This window comes from Pseudophryne corroboree, chromosome 6, assembly GCF_028390025.1.
Source record: "Pseudophryne corroboree isolate aPseCor3 chromosome 6, aPseCor3.hap2, whole genome shotgun sequence".
NCBI lineage: Eukaryota > Metazoa > Chordata > Amphibia > Anura > Myobatrachidae > Pseudophryne > Pseudophryne corroboree.
The window spans coordinates 392,365,932-392,389,906 of NC_086449.1; the positions used below are offsets into that span (position 1 = coordinate 392,365,932).

Below are 23,975 nucleotides of genomic sequence, written 5' to 3' on the forward strand. Positions count from 1 at the left end.
GTATTCATTCCCTCCCTTTACCTGCTCTAGACTCTGCCTTTCTGCTAGTACATTGCCAGTGCAAATATCATTTGCTGTTTTCAAAACTTCAAGCTAACCTGCCTGGTTATACATACACATTGTGAGCTTGTCTAGATTAAACTCCACAACCCTTCTGTCCATTCTGCAATAACCCATTTAAATGCTCTTCACAATTAAATACAATGCAGACAACCCCTGGGGCCAACCACTGAATTTAATTACCTTCTCTTCCCCTCCTTTTAAAGGCTAGCAGTTTGCCATTGCATCAAGTTGGCTACCTTATTTAGGTAGAAGGTAATTTTGTTAGGTGCATGTTGGAATTCTCTTCCTGTGTAATGTAAAGTGAATTCTCAAAGGTTTCTATCCATCAGAGGGAGGATGGCAGATTCTACCCTTTCTTAGGTGTATTAGGCTTGCATTCGTACATAATCACCATTAATGCATTGTTGGCATGCTCCATGTTATCTCCATTATAAAGCAGAACTGTGGGTGTGTTGTGTGTATGAAGTAAAGCTAAATGCATAGAATGATTCATTTTCTATAGTAATTACAATACTCAATGGCAAGGACGGCAACACACATTACTACATATTTTGCAGCTATTGTATAGCAGTCTAAGGGCCTGATTCAGAGTTGTGCGCAAATGCACTCGCAGCTGCCAATTTGTACGCATCAGATATGCAAACATTGCAGCCACTGGGATTTGTGTTGGGACAACCACAAGCGGCTACATAGAAAGACGCAGCACCCATCACAGATCAGTCAGACATTGCAGTTGCGTACGATATTGCAGTCACAGCCTCAAACACGTCACCGAAACTGTTACAACTTGTCTGCGCTTATGCTGCCACTCCTCGTCCTCCAAACCATCCCTGACTATTCAATCACTTTGCAAATAAATCCTCTTTGCTGTCGCAAGACCATCGCGGCACATGCGCAGTGCAATTTAGAAGTATGCGTGGACTACCAATAATCGCTCAACTGCAAAACATTTCTGTATCAGGCTCTTAGTGCGAAACACATCTGCAGGTAGGACACCTTGTCGGGCCGTTTCTGATGTTATGTTTCATTCTCTGATACTCGCATGGTCCATTGACTGAGAAAATAAATTATAGCCAAAATGCCAGTGTGTTATGTGACTTTGCACTGTGTGATACTACTAACATGATATATGTACATATGCCTGTGCAGAGTGTTTGGCACATGTAATTTGTGTGTACTTATACAAACCTTCCCACTTCTGAGTTTCTATGCAATAGAAAATTCTTCTGTTCATGCCATTCCTTTTAAAACACAGCAGAGGGATATTTTTAGAGCACAAAAATTTTTGTAAAGAAAAATTGCCTCTCCCCAAAGCAGGTTACATTTACAGCCATATGTTCAATTATATTAATTTCACGTGACGCAAATATTGCAGAAACTGTAATCGTTGTGTCGTAGTTTTTATTTGCTATTGGACAAAATGGCCTTTCCATACATTATTTTAAATTCATAATGTGGAATTCAATTGTTTGACAATTGTTTGACAATTGTTTATTCCGATCTAATAGACAGTAAAAAACAGACACCCAACTGACTTGTCAAACAATTGAGTACCCCCATAGTGTCCTTTATTTAGGCTTTATAAATAGAGCTGGGGTGATGGTCAGTTCCTTATATGGTATGGGGGTAGCGTTGGGAACATTTATTGGCAGATTCTGCCAGTGAAATGTGCAAAATATTGTACATTCTGCAAAGTTCAGGTTTGCTCCTGATAACAAAATACTTTCATTAACACGTGACATTTTGGCTGTACTTTTATTTTTGCCATTTTATTGTTAATTTCCTAAAACTATGAATTGTTGCAGAGTTAGAAAATTGCTGTGTTTTTAGTTATAGTGAATTGCAGCCTTGTCTGTAAAGATGTGCACCTGTGGAACATGATAAAGCATGTGCGCAAATGTTACACTATAGAGTAGACTATAGACTTTGAAATGAAGATTGGAACGTCGGCCTTCTTTTTGGGAATAATACATCCAATGAACATATAGGAATTTCTTTGCCTGATGTCTTGGTGTGCTATAACGTGCATTTACAACTGCATGTTCCAATTATATAGTAGAATAATATGTAACCTTTTTATTTTCTTCTCCTTATGTATTGTAGTGCATGAGTGGACTCGAGCTACACTGACGGTTCTTATAAGGCGTCATTATGAGCAAGTCAGCATCTGTTCCCTGCCGTTGCATTCCACATTTCATGACTAGTTTTGCTTGCAAACTCATTATACTTGGACTCCAAAGATGAGCCTTCAGCTACTTCTGTCTGAACAAATTTAATCAAACTGGAAAAGTGGATCAACACCAAAGGGGTTGTTTGTTTTTCTATATTTTTATTTTTAAACTAGGAATTGAACAATAAACCTCCGGGTCATTTCAACAGCAGAGCGCACAGCTGGGACTGCTTGTATGCCATCAAATTGTTCATTATACATATACTTCTTTTTTTGTTTTTAATATTTTTGATTTTCGTAGATATAGGACATTTGATTTTATACTTATACTCTTTTCAGAAGTATTACTAGAACAACAACACACATACACACACCCTTAAAAATAATTAGGATTTGGAGAATAATGCTTTACCTTCCACTGTTCCCCGTAGGTGGTCTTCTGTTGCTTGCACAGCCTGTACGCTGCTAAATTCTGCAACTGTTCTAAGATCTTGGGGTAAATTTACAAAGTGGCGCCATTCAAATCCACCGTCTTTCTTGGTTGGCCCCAGCTGATTTTACATGGATGATAATATTAAATACAAAACATGCCTGGTTTAGTAATTAATAATTCCCTATTAAATCCTGTGACTGAAACAGCCAAAGAAGCTGCAACTTTGAAAAGCTCCACCTAGTAATCTTACCCCTTGAGTAACAATCTGCATTCTTGTCTCAGCAGGTTAATGTCACATTTGCACTGTGGTCTGTGATGCAGCTACAGTTTTGTCTCTACTTTTCTATTTTAGAAAGGTGAAAATGAATAGAATTATTTTTTTTCTACATTTGGGTTTCGTGCTTTCCTCTGGTTTACCATCATTTTGTTACTATTTTAAAATGTAGAAATATTTATTACAATTATTTTGATATTGCAAACTTTTTACATTTTACTTTAAAGGCTAGTTACCCACTGGCATCGTGTCAAAGGCCTGTGACTTCACCTGTCAGCGTTTGGCATGAGGAGGTAGCAAGCCCTTGTTAGTGGGGGTGGGCTTTGGAGGACATAAATATACAAAAATAAGTGCAGCTTCCAAAAAGCCAATGTTGTATGCAAATGAGTGGGTATGATTGGGGTTATTGGAACTCGTGGGTCCTAGTCCCAAACCAGTTACAAATAAGCTAGTAAAAGCATGTACTTTGTTGCCAATAAGGGCCCTTAATTTTGCAGGGAATCTGTCTTGAAAGCTGTATCCCAGGTTCACAACTTCAGTGTGCTGATATATTCATACCACATATATTTTGTCTCTGAATGCCACAATGTGAATATTGCATTACTGTGTGCTGAAACCAGAACACTCTCCTGTTGATCTCTCCAGAAGCTGCTATTAGAATAATATTTTCTCCGCTGATTTCTGTTGTCTGGATCTGCCTCCGCTTCTATATCCTTGTCCTATCTCCTTGTGCACACAGATACACTTTATGGTTAGGGATTGACCATGTCATTGAGCTTTTTTGTTTTTTACCCTGAGTTTCAAAGTGACACAAATATTTGGGGTGGGGAGATGATTATATATATTTTTATGGTTTCACTTTATCTCAAAGATGCATACTTGCACTTTAATACAATTGTTGGGAGAGGTGGAGCTCAAGTCTTGAAAATGGGAGATGGTGGGAGAATGTGTTTTATATAGAAGACCAGTTATGCCTGACGCCTGGATACACAGCAGCTATGTGGTTTCTCGGACGCTGATTGGATTCCCAAACAAATTGACCTCAATTTGCTGCTGCTCTAGGACTGATCAGGCTGCACAGCAGGATTACATGATTATCCCATAGCACGCTGTGGGTTTGTGGTACCAATAGCCACAATCAACTGTTGCAGACCTGGAAGACTGTTTGATTGTACTTTTTTTTTTTTACATTTTTATGTGTGATTGTATTTGGAAAAAATGTGTTGTGGGAACAGTTTGGTTCACTTTGTAATACTTTTTGAGTTCATTTGATTATTATCCAGAAATACAAAGCAACAAATTAGTCACTTTAGAACTTTACTAGAGGCCAGTGGATATTGTATGTGTGCTTTTGGAATCTGTAAAATGTTTCATTGTTACTAAACTTTTGCACTAACTATCATACTCCTAGTGCTAGCTGTATATACGTATGTATGTGTAGGCCTGCCATAATATCCCTTTAATTCGGGACACCTGTGATTACACAGGTTCTAAATTCAAGCCTGTATGTCACCTGATTTGAATTCACCACAGAACCTGTGTAGATCATAGGTGTCCCGAATTAGAGATATTATGGCAAGTCTATGTTTGTGGTACACACAATCTAGTCCTCTTTGGGTCCAAAGCATTTTCAAGTACTCCCAGTGGGTGTGGCGTGCACCTTTTTCAGTTATATTTATATGCACTGGATCCAATGTTTTAAAAACTGTCAACTAAAATGGTTTATTTATCAGAGTATCTAAAGATGAGCATATACTATACAATTATTTGCCAGATCTGGCTGGTTGGAATGAGAATCTGGTAGTGGATGAGAGCAAATGGCAATGGACTATTTGCTCTCAAACATTGGAAAATAGCTAAAAACTGTAGTTCATGAAAATTGGTTAGTGTATGCCCAGGTTAAGGTTTATGGTAAAATCGGTTTTGGTTATTGTGCTACTTCTGGGTGCTTTGTTAATTTTTATTTTGTGTATGTTTAGTTGGTCTATTTGGAAAGGCGTAATATTGCACCTTTCTTTCATTATTGATTGATTACTGATTTAAACAGAAACAAGACAGAAGACCAAAAAATTTTTTTTTTGTAAGACTAGAAATGTTAAACTTTTTTTCTTTTTAAACATTTTAGGTGTGCTATTTATTTATTTAATGTTGTATGCTCGGCATGTTATTTCCATTACATTTGTGACTTGTACGTATGTTTTTTTTTTATGTGTATATTCGTCTGGTATAATTGCCTAAGATAAAAGCTTACATCAGTTAAATCGGGACATGCCTTTCAGAGACTTGTATATTTTGCAGTTGCTGGACCAATAAAATAAAAGTCTTGTAGAATATCTGTGTTCTTGCTATTATTTGTTACATTTAAGAAGGTATGACACATTAGCAGTCTCAAAAAGCATTCCATTTACTGCATTCAGTTTAATAACAAATGTCATTTTTTTATTTTCAATAAGGTCTAGCTTTATAACCACAAACTCCTCGTTTTATGCCAGAAACTGTGGTCTCTTAGCAGAATTCATAAAAATAAATGTGTATGTTTCTTTATACTTAATCGAGCAAGGATTCTAAAGCAAGATGGTAATCTTGCATAATCTATTAGATGTAACCCTTAACATTGTACAACAAAGTGTACAATACCTCACTTTACTTGCTTACAGAACTTTTTGTTTTTCATTTTATCATTACAATAATTCTTTTATATCCCACGAGCAGTTTCTGAAGTGTTTTTGAGATATGATAATCCTTTTACTTGCAGTTAGTTGCAATTTATGTGATAATTTGGGAGGGTAACCAGGTCTAGAAAAATCTGAAAATTAGAGATTATAGTGGGTATTTATCAATGGCCGGGAAGTGAAAATATTGTGATGAAATACCAGCCAGTCCTCTTTTGCCTTACATTTTACAGGCTGTGTTTGAAAAATGACAGGAGCTGATTGGTACTTTATCTATCACAATTTTATGTCTCCCCAAGCTTAAATACCATTCTATAGATTGGTAAAAATACACAGTTAACTGTATGATCATAAGGAAAGCAGTTATTCACATTAGAAGATTTATCCTGACTGATCATTGCAACACTTTTTTAGTTTAAAAAAAGTTTCCTTTTGTACAGGTATGTAACATAGTAATTGAGGTTGAAAAGAGGCAAATTGCCCATCGTGTTCAACCTATATTAAGTTGTGATGAATCTACATACTTGCTGAATAATGTTTTATGACTAGTTAGCTACTATAACTCATGTTACCCCCGGATTAACCACGTTGATATTTTAAATATTATAACCTTGGATATCATTTTCATTCAGAAATGTATCCATTCCTTTTTTAAATCCATTTACAGAGTCCACCATTACCACCTTCCCTGGCAGGGAATTCCACATCCTAATTGCCCTAACAGTGAAGAACCCTTTCCTCCGTCGCGTTCGGAACTTTCTCTCCTCCAGCCGCAGCGAGTGCCCACGTGTCCTAAACTGTGTTCTTTTAATAAATAATTCCTCTGATAACTCTTTGTGATGTCCCTTTACATATTTGAAGATCTTAATATCTCCTCTTAGACGCCTTTTTTTCTAATGTATACATATGCAACCTATTAAGCCTTTCCTCATAATCCAGTCCCTCTAGGCCTTTAATCAATGGGGTATATGCAATTCCGGGCGAATTGCGGCACTTTTTCGCCCGTTTTTAAATTCGACACAATTCGACCGTCGAATTCCGGCAGGTGGGTGCCGGAATTCGACATATTCAATAAAAAACGAATTGGACAGTCCCGCTGTCGAAAAATGGCCGATTTGACGGATTTTGATCCGATTTTTAAAAATGGTCAAAAAAACGGTAAAAAACCCGAAAAAAAATTGCGTGGGGTCCCCCCTCCTAAGCATAACCAGCCTCGGGCTCTTTGAGCCAGTCCTGGTTGCCAAAATACGGGGGAAAAAATTACAGGGGATCCCCCGTATTTTAACAACCAGCACCGGGCTCTGCGCCTGGTCCTGGTGCAAAAAATACGGGGGACAAAGAGTAGGGGTCCCCCGTATTTTTTGTACCAGCACCGGGCTCCACTAGCTGGACAGATAATGCCACAGCCGGTGGTCACTTTTATACAGCGCCCTGCGGCCGTGGCATTAAATACCCAACTAGTCACCCCTGGCCGGGGTACCCTGGAGGAGTGGGGACCCCTTCAATCAAGGGGTCCCCCCCCAGCCACCCAAGGGCCAGGGGTGAAGCCCGAGGCTGTCCCTTCCCATCCAAGGGCTGCGGATGGGGGGCTGATAGCCTTGTTGAAAATGTAAGAATATTGGTTTTTGCAGAAGAACTACAAGTCCCAGCAAGCCTCCCCCGCAAGCCAGTACTTGGAGAACCACAAGTACCAGCATGCGGGGGGGAAACGGGCCCGCTGGTACCTGTAGTTCTACTGCAAAAAAAATACCCAAATAAAAACAGGACACAGACACTGTGAAAGTATAACTTTATTATATACATGCCGACACACATACCTATGTTGACACGCCGACTCTGGCCTCGTCTCCAATGTCGACGTCCGGGGTACCTGAAAATAAAATTATACTCACCTGATCCAGTGTCCAGTTCTTTTATTATAATCCACGTACTTGGCAAAACAAAAAAACGCATTTACCCGAACCAGACGGACTGAAAGGGGTCCCATGTTTACACATGGGACCCCTTTCCCCGAATGCAGAGACCCCCCGTGACTCCTGTCACAGAAGGTCCCTTCTGCCAATCAGGAAGCGGCACTTCGTGGCACTCTCCTGATTGGCTTTGCGCGTCTGAGCTGTCAGACAGCGCATCGCACAGCTCCCTCCATTAGTTTCAATGGTGGGAACTTTGCGGTCAGCGGTGGGGTTACCCGCGGTCGGTGACCTCACCGCTGACCGCAAAGTTCCCACCATTGAATATAATGGAGGCGGCTGTCCGACGCGTATACAGCCAATCAGGAGAGTGCCACGAAGTGGCGCTTCCTGATTGGCTGAAGGGACCCTCTGTGACAGTACTCACAGGGAGTCTCTGCATTCGGGGAAAGGGGTCCCATGTGTAAACATGGGACCCCTTTCAGTCCGTCTGGTTCGGGTAAATGCGTTTTTTTGTTTTGCCAAGTACGTGGATTATAATTAAAGAACTGGACACTGGATCAGGTGAGTATAATTTTATTTTCAGGTACCCTGGACGTCGACATTGGAGACGAGGCCAGAGTCGGCGTGTCAACATAGGTAAGTATGTGTGTCGGCATGTATGTAATAAAGTTATACTTTCACGGTGTCTGTGTCCTGTTTTTATCTGGGTATTTTTTTTGCAGTAGAACTACAGGTACCAGCGGGCCCGTTTCCCCCCCGCATGCTGGTACTTGTGGTTCTCCAAGTACCGGCTTGCGGGGAGGCTTGCTGGGACTTGTAGTTCTTCTGCAAAAAACAATATTCTTACATTTTCAACAAGGCTATCAGCCCCCCATCCGCAGCCCTTGGATGGGGGGGGGCAGCCTCGGGCTTCACCCCTGGCCCTTGAGTGGCTGGGGGGGGGGACCCCTTGATTGAAGGGGTCCCCACTCCTCCAGGGTACCCCGGCCAGGGGCGACTAGTTGGGTATTTAATGCCACGGCCGCAGGGCGCTGGATAAGTGCTAAAACACACTACCCGGCATTTGCCGGCCGGGAAAAAGCCGGACGGCTTTTTCCCGTGCCGGCATTGTAGTTAACAGTGTGAGGGCTAGGGTTCCTTCACACTGCACGGCCCCGGCCTGGCTGCCGGGTTGCAGCCGGGTCTCACCACTGGAAGGTCCGACGGCCGCCGGGCCGTCTTTGCAGCCAGTGAACCGTGTGTGTGAAGGGGAGCTTTCACACACAACGGTTTTTTCGGAAGCCGTGTCTGATGCTGCGCATGCGCACAGCATCACACACGGCTCAAAGCCGTCCTGTGTGACAGACACTGCCGGTTTCTCCCGGATGGCAAAAAGCCGGACAAAGTTTGTCCGGCTTTTTGCCATCCAGGAAAAACCGGAGTGTGTGTTACAGCCCTAAAAGTGACCCCCGGCTGTGGCATTATCTGTGCAGCTAGTGGAGCCCGGTGCTGGTACAAAAAATACGGGGGACCCCTACTCTTTTTGTCCCCCGTATTTTTTGCACCAGGACCAGGCGCAGAGCCCGGTGCTGGTTGTTAAAATACAGGGGATCCCCTGTCATTTCCCCCTCTCCCCCCGTATTTTGGCAACCAGGACCGGCTCAAAGAGCCCGAGGCTGGTTATGCTTAGGAGGGGGGACCCCACGCATTTTTTTTCCTGATTTTTACACCATTCCATTAAAAAAAAATATATATTTTTTTAAAAATATATAAATAATACTTGTGCCTCCTAAATAGACAAACCAAGTACCTAATCCCTTCTAATATAAATAGATATGCTATTACCAATAAAAAACACAAAAAAAACATGTTTTTAATATTTTTTATTAGATTCCGCCAGCAAAGTGTGGCGGATTGAAAATGACGAATTTACTGTCTAAAAGCACTGTTGTCGAATTTACAATCTTCAATTGAATATACTTTTGTCGAAATGTCGCATTTGTACCATTGCAGAAATGTCGAATTTCAAAAAGTCGAATTTGGAATGGCCGTTTTTTGGCGAAAAGTACTGTATTGCATTGTCGAATTTTTTTTTTTTTTTGGGCGAAAATGTCCCGTTTTTCGACATTTTCGGGAATTCGACCGCAATTGCATATACCCCATTGTTTGTTTGTTTTTAATTCAGTATTCTTTATTGAAAGTTTTTTCCATAAACAAACTGTAGCTAAACACAGCTCAACAAATAGGTCAAGTACACATAGGTTACATCATATACACCAGTATCATTGGATACATAGTATATTTTGTTATACGTAATACAGCATGGAACAGGCAGCACAGTACATGAATATGTGGTTGATATACCAATAAGGAGTAACTTCCAAACCTTCTATATTGCTCCAGAGTAGACAGTCTCACATCACATATCATCTACAGCATACAATCCTTTTCCCATCACATCTCTCTCATTCCAAGGATTGACGTATTCCATCTATCTCATTTATCAGAATAATTAACCAACATGCCTCTAGATCGAAACGTCACCCTTTCATGATCAGAAACTTCATTAACCAGGGCCCTCCAGTGAAATATATTGGGTGATTCAGGGGAGAACCACTTTCTGGCTATCAACACTTTTACCAGAGTGGTCAAGCACAAAATGTATCGATATATGACCAAAGAATGCGTCTCCTCGAGGTTTAGTCCGAGCAGACACACTCCAGAGTCCAACACCGGCAAAGACTGTTCTGTAAGGGAAATATCGCTCCAGACTGCAACCAAAAATGCTACCAACTTTGGGCATGACCACAATAGATGCCAAAAATCAGCACCTTCCCCATCGCACTTCGGGCAGCAGGTATCAGAGCGAAAATGTGCTCTGTGTAGCATTACTGGGGTGCGATATATTCTATGTAAGATATAAAAATAGATCTGCTGATACTGAACGCATGGGGTAGTATACCGGATGGATCCTAAAATCTGTATCCATTGTTCATTAGAGAGGTCACCAAAATCACTTTCCCACTTAAGTTTCAAGGGGTCAAATAGATGAGAATTAACCTGCACATTCACCGCGGTATAAATCAGAGATATGTGTCCCCTGGAGCCTAGCGAAAGAAGCAGTTTTTTGACTAGAGACACAGATATAGTTAAAGGAGCCGTATCCAGCTGCGTCTGCAATGCATGGCACAGCTGAAGATAGCGAAAAAGTCCGAATTAGCAACAGCGTAGTCGCTACGTATCTGCTCAAATAATTTAAGATTGCCATTATCATAAAGCTGAGCAAATGTTGTTACTCCCATCTTTAACCATAGATTATCCGAGGATAAAGGCAGTAGCTCTTTATAAGAAGCATTAAACCACAGGGGTGTATCGGCATCAATGTCATGCCAGTCAAAAAAGGTGTGTGCCAATCGCCAGACCAGAAGAGCCTGTCTGAGAATAGGGGGAAGGCTAGAGAGAGTAGAGCCAGACAGCAAAAAGTGAAGCAAAGAAAGAGGAGACTCCACCCACTCGGCATAGAACCCCAACAGCGTGTCCCCACCTGTACCCAAAAGCCAACAAGAAAGGTAGAACAGCTGAGAGGCCAGATAGTATATTCGCATATTAGAGAGGCCAAGACCTTCATCTGACTTGGACTTAACCAGGGCCTTCACAGCCACCCTAGGTGCTCCACCACCCCAAATAAACGAGGACAAAACACTCAATAGAGGAGAAAACTTTTTTAGGTATGTACACAGGAGAATGTTGCAACACATATAGATACCTGGGTTGGATAGACATTTTAAATGAATTAATACGGGCCGCCACAGTGAGAGGAAGCTTCTTCCACAGATGAGCCTTCTTTTTAAAATCATGTGTTACAGGATCCACATTTAGCGCAACATAGTCCTGTGAACGGGGAGATATCCGAACTCCCAAATATTTAAACTGGAGGGTCCACCGTAGTGGGCAAGAAGAGTCCGTAACCGCAGGGAGAACACCAGATAAGGGGTAAATATTGGACTTGTTCCAGTTTATTTGTAAACCAGAATAAATTCCAAAGTGATTAACTATCTGTAGCATAGAAAGTAACGAGTTTCCAGAATCATTAAGAAATAAAAGCATATCGTCAGCATATAGTACGTTAACATCAACATGGTTCCCAACTTTGATACCCTCAATGTCTGAGGACATACGTATGCAACTAGCCAGTGGTTCAATGCCGAGGGCAAATAAAGCCGGAGAGAGTGGGCAGCCTTGCCTCGTTCCCCTCTCCAGTGAAAAGGGCTGTGACACATGACCATTGACTGAGACTCGAGCAGCCAGGGAAGAATAAAGCAGTTGAGCCCACCGAACAAATTTAGGACCGAATGCAAATTTATGAAGCACTTCCCACAGATATCCCCATTCTACCGAGTCAAATACCTTGGCAGCATCCAAGGACACCACCCCTGCCCCCCGACTCAGATCGGTCCCTACCTTGCAGATGGCAAAAGAGTCTTCAGAGGTTGTGTACCGTAGACTTCCCCGGCATAAAACCCGTCTGGTCGTTGTGAATAATAGATGTAACTACATTATTTAAACGAACAGCTAGAACCTTAGCCAAAATGTTTACATCCGTGGAGAGTAGGGCGATAGGAATCCGGGGAGGTAGGGTCCTTACCTGGCTTAAGAATTACAATTATTATAGCCTCTGACATCGAGGGGGGCAGAGAACCGTACTCAAATAGAGTATTAAATAACTCATCCAAATAAGGGGTATAGAATTCTTTAAACCGTTTATACAGTTCAATGGGTATCCCGTCGCACCCAGGAGTCTTATTATTGGGGAACGATGCTATGGCAGCGTCCAGTTCCTCAGTGGTGAACGGGGAGTCTAAGTATTCAACAGATTCTGGAGACAGTTGGGGCAATTGTATATGATCGAGGTAATCCCTCAGCTGGTCCACTATATAGAACACCTTAGAAGCATACAATGAAGAGTAGTAGGCAAAAAACACTTCAGTGATATCAGGGCACGAGTACTTCATAGCACCCTGGAGATCACACACCTGCTGGACAGAGATCCTACCCCTCTCTTCTTTAGAAAGAAAGGCGAGATAACTACCCCCTACCTCAGCTTGCGAGTATAGAGAATGCTTGGAGAACAATAACCAACGCTTGGATTTATCTAATAGAATCGTCGTCCATTCCCGTCTGGCCAACTCCCAACTAGCATGTATGGAGGGGGATTTAAACAAAATATAGTCAGCCTCTAATTGACAACAGATTTTTTCAAGGTGGGATTCCTCTTCCCTACTCAACCTCTTAATAGCAGCCACCTTTTTAATAAGGGAACCGCGGATAGAAGCCTTAAATGCATCATACTTAACAGTAGGGGTAGGGCAAGAGGCGTTGATATCCTGGAAATCACGCCAATCAGCAAGTAAGTCAGCTCCATCACCCTTTAAGGACAGCCGAAATGGGTTAAGTTTCCAAAATAAAACCCACCGAGGAGACAAGGGATCTAGCACCAACGTGACAGGTGAATGGTCGGAAATTCCCCATGTAAATATTTAACCTGAGTCACCTTAGGGGCCAAATCTGGTGACATGAGAGCCAAGTCAATACGGGAAAATGTATTAAAAGTAGCCGAGTAACAAGAGTATTGGCTCTCACAAGGAAACCGGACCCTCCAAATATCAATCCCAATTCAGTAATCAAATTAGAGAAGGGGGTAGGGGAAGGGCAGGAAAGATTAGTACAGGGGTTTCTCTCCACCTATCCAAAAATAAGTCCATTACATTGTTATAATCACCAATACAGACGGTGGGAGTAGATGGTGACAATGCAATAAACGACATAGCTAGTCTTAAAATATCATTATTATGGGGGGCGTGGCCTGGCCGTTCTGGAGAGTGGACGTGCTCTTCCCAGCTCCTGCAGGCATAGCCCTTAAAAAAGCCCTTTTCCCCTCCTGCCTTGTACCTGGATGCTCCAGATTATCCTCTGTGTCCCCTCCTGAGTAGCTGTTGCCGCTGTGGGGGACCCGCGGAGTCGGGGAGTGCTTTTAAGCGCTCCTGCGGATTGCGGCTTTCCCCCAGCGTGAAGCCGGGGCCTCGAGTTGGGGACGGCCTGGGCCGGGTGTCCGGAGGCGGGATCTCGCTGCCGTTTGCTTCCCACAGGCACCACCAGTCTTCCTTCACCCCATCCAGGTCCCCCGCACCCTCGTCTGGAGGCTGGGTGCTAGAGCTGGACGTGAGGAAGAGGTTACACGGGGACCGGAGCTCGAGCGGCGGCCATCTTGCCTGCCGCCGCCTGGAGCCGCTGACCGCATCCTCACTGACGTGTCTCCTTCCTCTCCCCTGCAGCCGGAGGCCCGCGACGCTGTGCGGTAAGCTGCCCGGACCCCGCTTGCCTCCCCGTCGGCGCCCGCTTGCCTCCTGCTTTCCCCCAGCTATAAGCGCCGGAGCTCCGTGAACGGGGGCCACAGTTGAACCAGAGTTTCCCGGGGTGCGGGCACTGGTCCTGGGGGCACCTGCTTGCGGTGGTGGGGCTGAATTGAGGTCTCCTTTGACAACCAGGGTCCGTCTGTGTGCTTCCGGGGACTGGGAATTCACTAGCGGCCAGAGTTGCCTCATCTGGCTGGAACCTCCTCTCTGCCACCCACCTTGCCCTGCAGTACCCCTCCCGTCAGTCCTCTTGCTGGGTCAGTGGGCCCTGGAGCTCTCTGGGACGGCTCCCCACCGTGAGCACTGTTTCCACCCCTGCTGCCTGGCTGCTTGCCTCTCTGCGCCTGGCTCCTGTTCCTTGCGATCTGGTGGGGGTCAGTGTCCCTACCCTGCTGCCGCTCGTGGGTGCTCCCTGTGATCTGCGCTGTGGGACTCCCCCTGCTTTGTGATAGCTGCTGTTGCCTTGTATTCCTGAGCTGCGGGCTCCGCACTGCTCCGCTACACATGCCCCTCAGTACCTGGGAACTTTCACGAGAATTTACGCAGTGCCTTTTGCGCTACTCTGACCCTCCCTCTCTGACAGCGGTGCACTATATTGCTGGACTCTTCCTCATTTACATACTCCCGGGCGTCCACCCCGGGGTCGCTGATAGGATGTGAGCGCGGCTGCTCTCCACCGGCTATGCTGTCTAACTAGTAGGGGAATGTATCCCCCGTCATCCTTCTAAGATTATGGTGTTGTCCTTTTGAAATGGTCCTTCCATTTACCCTTTTCTGATGGCCAGAGGCAAGAAAAACCAACAGGGAAAATCCGCCCGGTCTACACGTAGCACTTCATCTCAATCGAATCTCCGATCCTATCTGTCCATAGCGTCTGCTGCTGATCTCCCTCCTACTACGCCTGATACAGGTATTGCCCCACCCACGATGGCTTCCTCTCCCCCGACTGGAGATCTACGGGCTCAAATGTCCCAACTGCAGGGTGAAATTGGGGAAATCCTGACCCACGTCCGCTCCCTTCCTTCTAAACAAGACATGCAAGCTCTGGAATGCTGACTTCAGCACTCTATTCAAACCCAGATCTCGTCGGTACAATCTGATATAAAACATTTGGGATCCAGAATTGTTTCCCTAGAGGAGGAAAGGGACACAGTAGAGGACCAATTACTCCAGCTTCGTGACACGGTTGCTCAACGGGTCGGACATAGAACTGATGCAGAATAAATTAGACGATTTGGACAACAGAGGTCATCGGAATAATATTAGAGTTCGGGGCCTCCCTGAAGAGGTTCCTTCATCTGGCCTTGTTGACGCTCTAACCAAAATATTCGGCGAAATCCTGGGCCTGGACTCCTGACTCGATTGAATTTGACCGGGCTCACAGAGCCCTCAGACCTAAAGGGCCAGCTTCTGAACGCCCGGGTGAAGTCATTTGCAGACTCCATTATTTCTCACAGAAAGAGGAGATTCTTCGCAAGGTACGAGACTTGGAAGGAGTCGATTTTAATGGTACTCGGATCCAAATTTTCCAAGACCTCTCCTGGCGCACGCTGCAACAGCGGAGATTGCTGAAGCCTCTGACAGAAACGCTGCGCAAACGTGACCTGAAGTACAGATGGGGTTTCCCGTTTTCCTTGCAAATATCCCATGCTGGTAGGGTCCTCTCTCTCCAATCCCCAGTGGATTTGTCTGGATTTTGCTCTGCTTTGGGACTCGAAGATATTTCCCTTCCTGATTGGCGAGCTTTTACTCTCCCCACCCTGGCCTCCACCAATCCGACCAGAAGAGAGAGGTGGCACAAGGTCCAGAATCCAAAACGGAAATCCAAAGGCGAAGACCCTCTCCACTTGGTGGATGCCACTTGATGGGAGTACGGCTGAAGGACTTTGCTAGTCCTTTTTCCAGTTCTGATTCTACTGGCTCCCGTGTCGAGTTTGTAGATGGACTCCCCTGTGAGATTTATTTGCTTCGTTTCTCTGTTGTTTCTGTTGCATGACTTCAGATTTGTGGTGTTTTTCCCCCCCCCCTCCTCTCTCCTTCTCCCTTCAGTCCCCCTAGGTGCTTGACAATATTCGTATCCTGTATTTCATCATTGTATCATGTCATAGCTGTCAATTACTAATTTGTTTTTAGACCTAGGCCCTTACTTCTACGCATTTACTTCACGCAGTTTTGGCCCTTATTGGTGCCGCTTGAACCCCTCCCCCCCCTTTTTTTTTTGCCCTGAAAGGACCTTTCCCATTATTATTATTATTAGTATTGCTATTATTGTTGTTATTCATGTTACTGTTCTTGGAATGCACAACCAACACTGGTTATTTTTGTTGCTTACGCTCCACTTGAAATAAATGATTTTAGGATGGCGGGGCTGTGTCCCCCTAATGTACCCCCTACCGCTACGGTTTTCCCGATACAGAGGCACCCTTACATTTTATTTCCTGTCCGGTTGTGGTATCTTACTGTTCGACTTACTACGGTATGTCGCTTTCTCTCTTTCTTGTTCATGGATTCTCTTCTATTTTCTCTTTTCTTCCTAGTCCCATTATTCCTTTTTTTCCTCTTGTCACCTGGTCCACAGAGTACGATCTTTGAGGTCCTACAATACCCCGACATATGGCTTCTACACTTAGGATCATCTCCATAAACGCCAGGGGTTTAAACGTCCCTGAGAAGAGGGCCGGTGCTCTCCGTTCGTTTCAGGCGGAGAGGGCTGATATTGTCCTTGTGCAGGAGACCCATTTCCGACACTCCCCCTCTGCACCCCACCTTAGGAATAGGTTCTTTCCCACTTCGTATTATTGTAATTATTCCCAATCTAAATCTAAAGGTGTGGCCATCCTTTTTGCTAAACATTTACCTGTTACCAATGTGGTGGCCACAGGTTGGAGGAGGGGAGATGCCTCGTACTTGTATGCTCTATTTTTAACACGACCTTTACAATTGTTAATATATATGCTCCCAATCAGGGTCAACCTGCCTTCCTCGAGGCTATTATGGACAGGGTTGATGCGCTGAAACAGGGGATCCTGATTGTGGGGGGTGACTTCAATTGGGCCCTCGACTACACCCTAGACACCTCCTCCGAGTCCCCGTTGGTGCGTCACCGCTTGTCCAGGAAGGTGCGACGCCTCCTTCACGTCCATCAGCTGTCCGACGTCTGCCGTATATTTCACCCATCAGACCGGGATTATACATATTATTCGGTCCCTCATTGTTCATACTCTAGGCTAGACTATATTCTACTTGACCACAGACACCTGTCCCTGGCTTGCGATGCTTCCATAGGCCAGATGACATGGTCCGACCACGCTCCGGTCAGACTGGACATTTCCATCGGACCCCCTCCTGCTCAGCGACGCTCGTGGCGCTTTAACAAGTCTCTATTGCACGACCCGTACTGTAAAGCCCAACTGGAGGATGCCATTGATATGTATATTGATTGTAATGTCTCCCCTGATGTCTCTGATTTGACAATTTGGGAGGCTCATAAATGTGTAATCCGGGGAAAGTGCATTCAATTGGGCTCCTGTTTAAAGAAACAACGTTTGGGCCAAATTGAGGGACTTCTGCGCAAATTGAATCCCTAGAAACCGTCCATAAGGCCTCCCTCTCCCCTGACACCTATGTAGATCTGGTCGCGGCCCGTTCGTCCTTGAATAAATTGCTATTAGATAAAGTGAAATTCTCTTTTCGTAAGTATCACAATCGGTATTACCGCTGGGGCAACAAGCCGGGCAAAATGCTTGCCAGGGCTTTACGTACCCAGAGGGCACTCTCATTTATCCCCTCCATAAAGGACGCACAGGGCCGTCTTTTCCACAACACGGACAAAATTGTGGAGACATTTTGTTCGTACTACACCTCCCTCTACAATCTCCCCTCCCCCGATTCGGCAAGCGATCGGTCGCGCGACGTGGACGCTTACCTTACAAAGATTGGCTTCCCTAAACTCTCGGAAGATGCCGGGGAGGAGTTGGAAAAGCCCTTTACTTCCCAAGAACTCGATGATGCCATTAAATCCACTCCTTCTGGAAAGAGTCCTGGCCCTGACGGTTTTACCATCAATTATTATAAAGCCTTTAGGGATAAATTGTCCCCTCTCCTCTTAGACGCATGCAACACAGTCTCCGATACTAACCCTTTTTCTAGGCAATCCCTTGAGGCCCACATCACGGTCATCCCTAAGGAAGGTAAGGACCCCTCCCTTTGTCCCAGCTACCGGCCTATATCCCTTCTCAATGTTGACGTTAAGCTCTTCGCCAAGCTCCTTGCTAATAGGCTCAGGTCCCTCCTACCCTCTCTTATACACAATGACCAAGTGGGGTTTGTCCCTGGTCGAGAGGCGAAGGACAATACGTCTAAGATCATAGCTCTTATACACTACGTTTCCTCAAAGGACTCCCCGACGATCCTACTATCTACTGACGCTGAAAAGGTGTTCAATAGAATTGACTGGGGGTTTATGGCCGGGGTGTTGAGACACATGGGACTGGGTCCGACTTGCTTGCATCGCGTCTAGCCCTTTACGCCTCCCCTTCGGACAGAATTGTGATTAACGGTTCCTTGTCCGGATCGTTCGATATTAATAATGGGACTAGGCAGGGCTGCCACCTATCCCCCATGATTTTTATTCTCTGCATGGAGGCCTTAGCTAGGATGATTAGGCTTAGTCCAAATATTTCTGGGATCAGGCTCCAGGATGATGAATACAAACTTGCCCTCTTCGCCGATGACTTACTGGCTACAATCACAAACCCTACAGTCTCCTTGCCTAATTTAATGGATGAGTTTAAGCTCTTTGGAGAGCTCTCTAATTTTAAAATAAATTATTCAAAATCGGTGGCCCTGAATCTTAATGCCCCGTCTGCCATGGTATCAGGACTTAAAGCTGCACTCCCCTTCACCTGGCACACCTCTCACTTGAAATACTTGGGGACTACCATTACCAGCGATCTTTCACGCCTTTTCGATTCTAACTTTACCCCCCTCCTAACTAAACTTCGTGCAGACCTCCAGTCCTGGACTTCCAAGTCTTTTTCCTGGCTAGGCAGACAGGGTATTCTCAAGATGAATTCCCTCCCTAAAATCTTGTATCTATTGCAGACCCTACCGATCAAAATTCCTTCAACATGGTTCCGGGAGGTCCAACTTCTATTTAGAGAATTTATCTGGGGAGGCAAGAGGCCGTGTTTGAAATTTTCCATAATGGTTAGGCAGAGAGACAAAGGTGGCCTCCGCCTGCCAGATATACAAGGCTACTATCGAGCCTGACATCTCCAAAGGATCCTTTGGTGGTCTAGAGCTGTACCATCTAAACAATGGGTGCAGATAGCCAGGTGCTCCCGTCACCAATTGCTGTCGCTCCGTGGTTACATACCCTCCCTGACATTTCCCATCCCACTATAGGCCCCACCTTGACGTGTTGGAAAGTGATTAGAAAATCCCCCTCTGTTTCCTCGCCGACTTCCACTTACATGTCCTTTTTATTTAATGAACGATTTCCCCCTGGTATGGCCATGCGGGCCTTCCAGTCTTGGTATGACTTGGGACTCTGGAGGGTCGGACAGCTGATGGATGGGGGTGGGGTTGTCTCCTATTCGAATCTACAAGAGAAATGGCATTTGCCGCCCAGGGACTTTTGGCGTTATCTGCAAGTTTGCCACTTTTTGGTGTCTCAGGGCTATCCTGGAGGGAGGCCCCCAGCCCTCACGCCGTTTGAACGCCTCTGCGACGGCCCGTTGCCCCCGCCCCACTCTATCTCCCTGATATACAACCTTCTATTGACAGACTCCAGCTCAACTCTCCCTCCCTTTACTGAGACGTGGGATAGAAATCTCGGCAGGGAGCTTGGCGAGGACGTTTGGGAGAAAATATTCAAACTGGCTCATGCTTGCTCCCCTAGTACACTGGTAGTAGAGACCCAGTACAAATTGATCTCTCGGTGGTATAGATGCCCTGATATTCTTTCTAAGATGGGTCTTGGTCTCCCCAATACCTGTTGGCGCTGCTCTTCTGGCCCCGAGAACCCGCTCCATATATGGTGGTCGTGCCCCTTGCTCCAACCCTACTGGAAGGAGATACTTTCACTCTCTGCTGAAATTATGGGTGACGAGGTACCAACGGACCCCCTGTTTTGGCTGTTTCACTATTCGTCCAAACCCATCTCGAGCTATAAACACTCCTTATTATGGCATCTCAACAATGCCGCTAAGGCGGTGATTCCTGTCCGCTGGCGATCCTCCTCCCCTAGATCTTTATATGGATTTGGATGATATAATGGCATCTGCTGATGGGGGCTATTCATCCTTCAGGGATACGTGGGCTCGATGGCTACTTTTTAAAGACTCCCCAACTTTTAGGTCCATTCTCGCCTCCAGTTCCCCCACGTCCTCTTAGACACTTCCCCGCCTCAATGTACTGCTTCTTGTTATGTGGTAAGCAAGAGACTCGCGCTGTGGACCGGGTGATTCTGATTCTTGTTCTTGTCCTTTCCCCCTTCTTTTTCTCCTCTACCTCTTTCCGTATCTTTTCTTTCTTCTTCTTCTTTATCTTGTTCTTGCTTTGGATTAATAAGGTTATCAAGATATGTTTGACTATTAAATTATACCATTCTATGTGTTCGAGCTGTTATAAAACATTGAGTACATGCTCTCTTGTTATTGACCACGGGAGCTAGAAAGGCTTGCAGTTGTATTACGATACTATTTTTTTATTGCGACTGTCTGTATGTTAACCGTTTGTTATTGCTACTAATTTTTTCAATAAACAGATTTTGCACTAAAATATCATTATTATAAGGGTGGGGGGGACATATACTGCGAGAATATGTAGAAGGGTGGAATTAACGAAGGCCCTAAGAAAAACAAAGCGACCATACTGATCCACCTGACTAATCTAAATGGAAATTTACAGATTTTTTGACAAGCACAGAGACCCCCCTGGCATTTTGTGAGAAAGTAGAATGAAACAAACACTACACCCACGGTTTTTTCAGGGCCATCGTCCTACTACCAAGCAAGTGAGTCTCCGAAAAACAAATAATATCCGCCTTATACTTTTTAGCTTGCGACAGGACCAACGCTCTATTTATTTTATTATTAAGGCCTCTCACGTTCCAGCCGAGCAGGTGGAGCCCCTCAGATGCTACCAAAATCGGAAGACTTCAAACTGGGAAGCAGGAGAAAAGAAGAAAATAGGAGAAAAAAGGAGAGAAGACACATTGGGGGTAATTCCAAGTTGATCGCAGCAGGATTTTTTTTAGCAGTTGGGCAAAACCATGTGCACTGCAGGGGAGGCAGATTTAACATGTGCAGAGAGAGTTAGATTTGGGTGTGGTGTGTTCAATCTGCAATCTAATTTGCAGTGTAAAAATAAAGCAGCCAGTAGTTACCCTGCACAGAAATAAAATAACCCACCCAAATCTAACTCTTTCGCACATGTTATTTCTGCCTCCCCTGCAATGCACATGGTTTTACCCAACTGCTAAAAAAAAATCCTGCTGCGATCAACTTGGAATTACCCCCATTGACAGAAAATGTCGCAGCATAGCCCACGAAGAATAGTTTGACAGTTGCACAATTATTTGAAAAGAAGGAAAAAACAAACAAACCCTGGAGCAGTCAATAAATAAGGATGCCAGGACATATCTAATAGGATTTTGAAAATATACCGCAGCCTTAGAGCAACATCAGCACTTGACTATAACAAAAAATACCAAAAATTAAACAAAAAAAACAGTAACGCAGTAAAAACCCAACCACCACCCACCCTGTACATCCATCAGAAACCTAGTGATACCTATATCCCAACCAAACTTCCCTTTTCTGAAACTAAGAACACCAAAATAGCAGAAGAGGACAATTAGGAGTAAATACCCCCAATTACTATATCACAGCAAGGGCTCCCTTTGAAGAAAAATGGCCCCCGGTAAGAAGGCATACAAACAAACCTTCACATAGAATAGCTAACCATATAAACTCTCTCATAATTAGAAAAACCTGAGAAAAAGAGAGAAAAACCACATGGTAAACTGGCGGTACAGTAGCAGCTTCATTCAACGAGGCACACAAGGTCTCTGCTCCAACCATGCCTCGGCCTCTCTCGGAGAATTAAAGAAATGGGTAGAGCCCTCATATATCACCCGCAGCCTGGCGGGGAACAGCATAGAATTTTGGATCTGCCTGTCTCTCAATTTTCGTTTAACCTGGAGAAATTGGGACTTGGATTTCTGTACGTCCATAGCAAAGTCAGGGAAAACAGACACAGAGTGGTTTTCAAACTGCAATGGACCATGTAACCTGGCAAAACGAAGACTGGCATCTTGATCCTTAAAATGGAGCATGCGGGCAATGAATGTGCGCGCCGGGGCACCAGGAGGAGGGGCTTGAAAGGGTAAATGATTTGCGCGTTCCACCGCAAATTGCGCACTAAAATCATAATTTTTAAATATACTGAGTAGCCAATCTTCCAAGAATTTTTCTGGGTGTGTACCCTCAGCTCGCTCAGGCAGGCCCACAAAACGTATGTTATTTCTTCACAAGCGACCCTCCATATCTTGATTTTAACAGCAGCCATCTGGGAAGAGAGGTCAGTGACACTATCCTTGAGTGGTGCGGTTACATCCTCAATATCAGACACGCGTTGTTCCACACCTCCCACACGCTCACGCAGCCTTTGCATGTCGTGACAAATAATTGAAATATCAGCCTGAACTTGACCGATCTTGTCCATCACCCTCATCTCAGACGTATTGATGGCCTGTAGAATTTGTTGCTTGGATTGCATAACATCTGTAACGGGGGTTCCTCCAAAACGGACTGAGGTGAGAGAGGTGATGGAGCCTGAGTATGCAGGGGTGTCGGCCCCCGAGAATTTCTAGCAAATTTTTCCAAGCGTGTAGCAGCAGCATTTCCAGTTTTTTCCCATAGCAATGCCGGCAGGAGGAATCGTCCCAGGGGGAGAATAGTAAATATGCACAGAGAAAGTGACAAAGTCTCATACAGTAAAGCTTGCAGTATAATAGGTGATCCAGAGAATTAATAAACACAAGATGCACCCCTGAATATGGTCAGACAGGATCCAAGATACACAGGACGCAGTCAACATTCATTGGAGGCAGTGTAGCATAGCAGAGTCGATGGCTAAACAGACCCAGAGAAGCGCATGCAGCTATCTCAATTCAGGGCCCAAACATGTGCATACACACCGCAGCACAACGTGTGAGGAACAGATGCCCCCTGCAATTGCCAGCAGTCACTAATAAAGTAGAATGTGCCCGTGTTGCAAAGAGGGGAAGGCAGAGTACCTGTTCTGAGAGAGGTAACGTGCAGGGTGGGAGGCGCTTCAGCGGGCAGAACGGACCTCTCCAAGATGGCGCCAGCAGGAACAGAGCAGCGCGGCGTCCCAGAGGCAAAACCCAGCAGTCCGCAGCTCCACACAGCCCCTACCAGGGCGGACTTTGATTCGGGAGCTACCAGGGACAGGAGTCTTTGTGTTGCCGGCGGCGGCAGCTCTCCTCCGCGGCTCCACAAATCAGGGGGGGATCTGGAACAGGGACGGGCCGCGCTGACCTCCTCACTCAGCTCTCGGCAGGCACAGGGCACACAGCGGCGCCGAATGTCTCAGGGGATACAGGAGAGGCTCATACAGCAGCAGGCACAGGTACAATCCAAAAAACCAGGGTGCATAGGATGGGTTCCAGGATCAGTGGTAGGGAGCCACAGCAGTCAGCTGCCTACTCCATGCTGCGCTGAAAGTGACTTAAAAGGGGCTAAAGTTTGGTATATATGGGTTTTATGGCTGTCCCCATTAATAATGGGGACTGAGGTCTGCATCACTAATTAGACTTTTGCAGAACATTTTATATGAAGTCTTCTTGCATCATCATTAGTACATAGTGGTGATACATACATTTATGCAGAAACTATTTTCTCATAATCTTCTGAAAACACACCTAGACAAATAGGCCTTCCAACATTTGAAGGTTTCAATTGCGAGTCAGAATTTCAGTAAACTTAACTAAGCTGTTACCGCATGTGAATGTAGCTTCATTCTCTTAT

At 45.0% G+C, this 23,975-nt stretch overlaps 1 protein-coding gene across 3 annotated transcripts in view; it reads left to right on the top strand.

Annotated features, from left to right (window-relative positions):
* Positions 1–5,273, top strand: part of PFKFB3 (6-phosphofructo-2-kinase/fructose-2,6-biphosphatase 3) — a 147,669-nt gene extending 142,396 nt beyond the window's left edge. For all 3 annotated transcript variants that reach the window (XM_063926804.1, XM_063926802.1, XM_063926803.1), the window contains one exon: positions 2,167–5,273. In XM_063926804.1, coding sequence (XP_063782874.1) covers positions 2,167–2,173 — 7 coding nt within the window. In that variant the 3' untranslated portion in view covers positions 2,174–5,273. The remainder of the gene's footprint in view (positions 1–2,166) is intronic.
* The last annotated feature ends 18,702 nt before the right edge of the window (positions 5,274–23,975 follow it).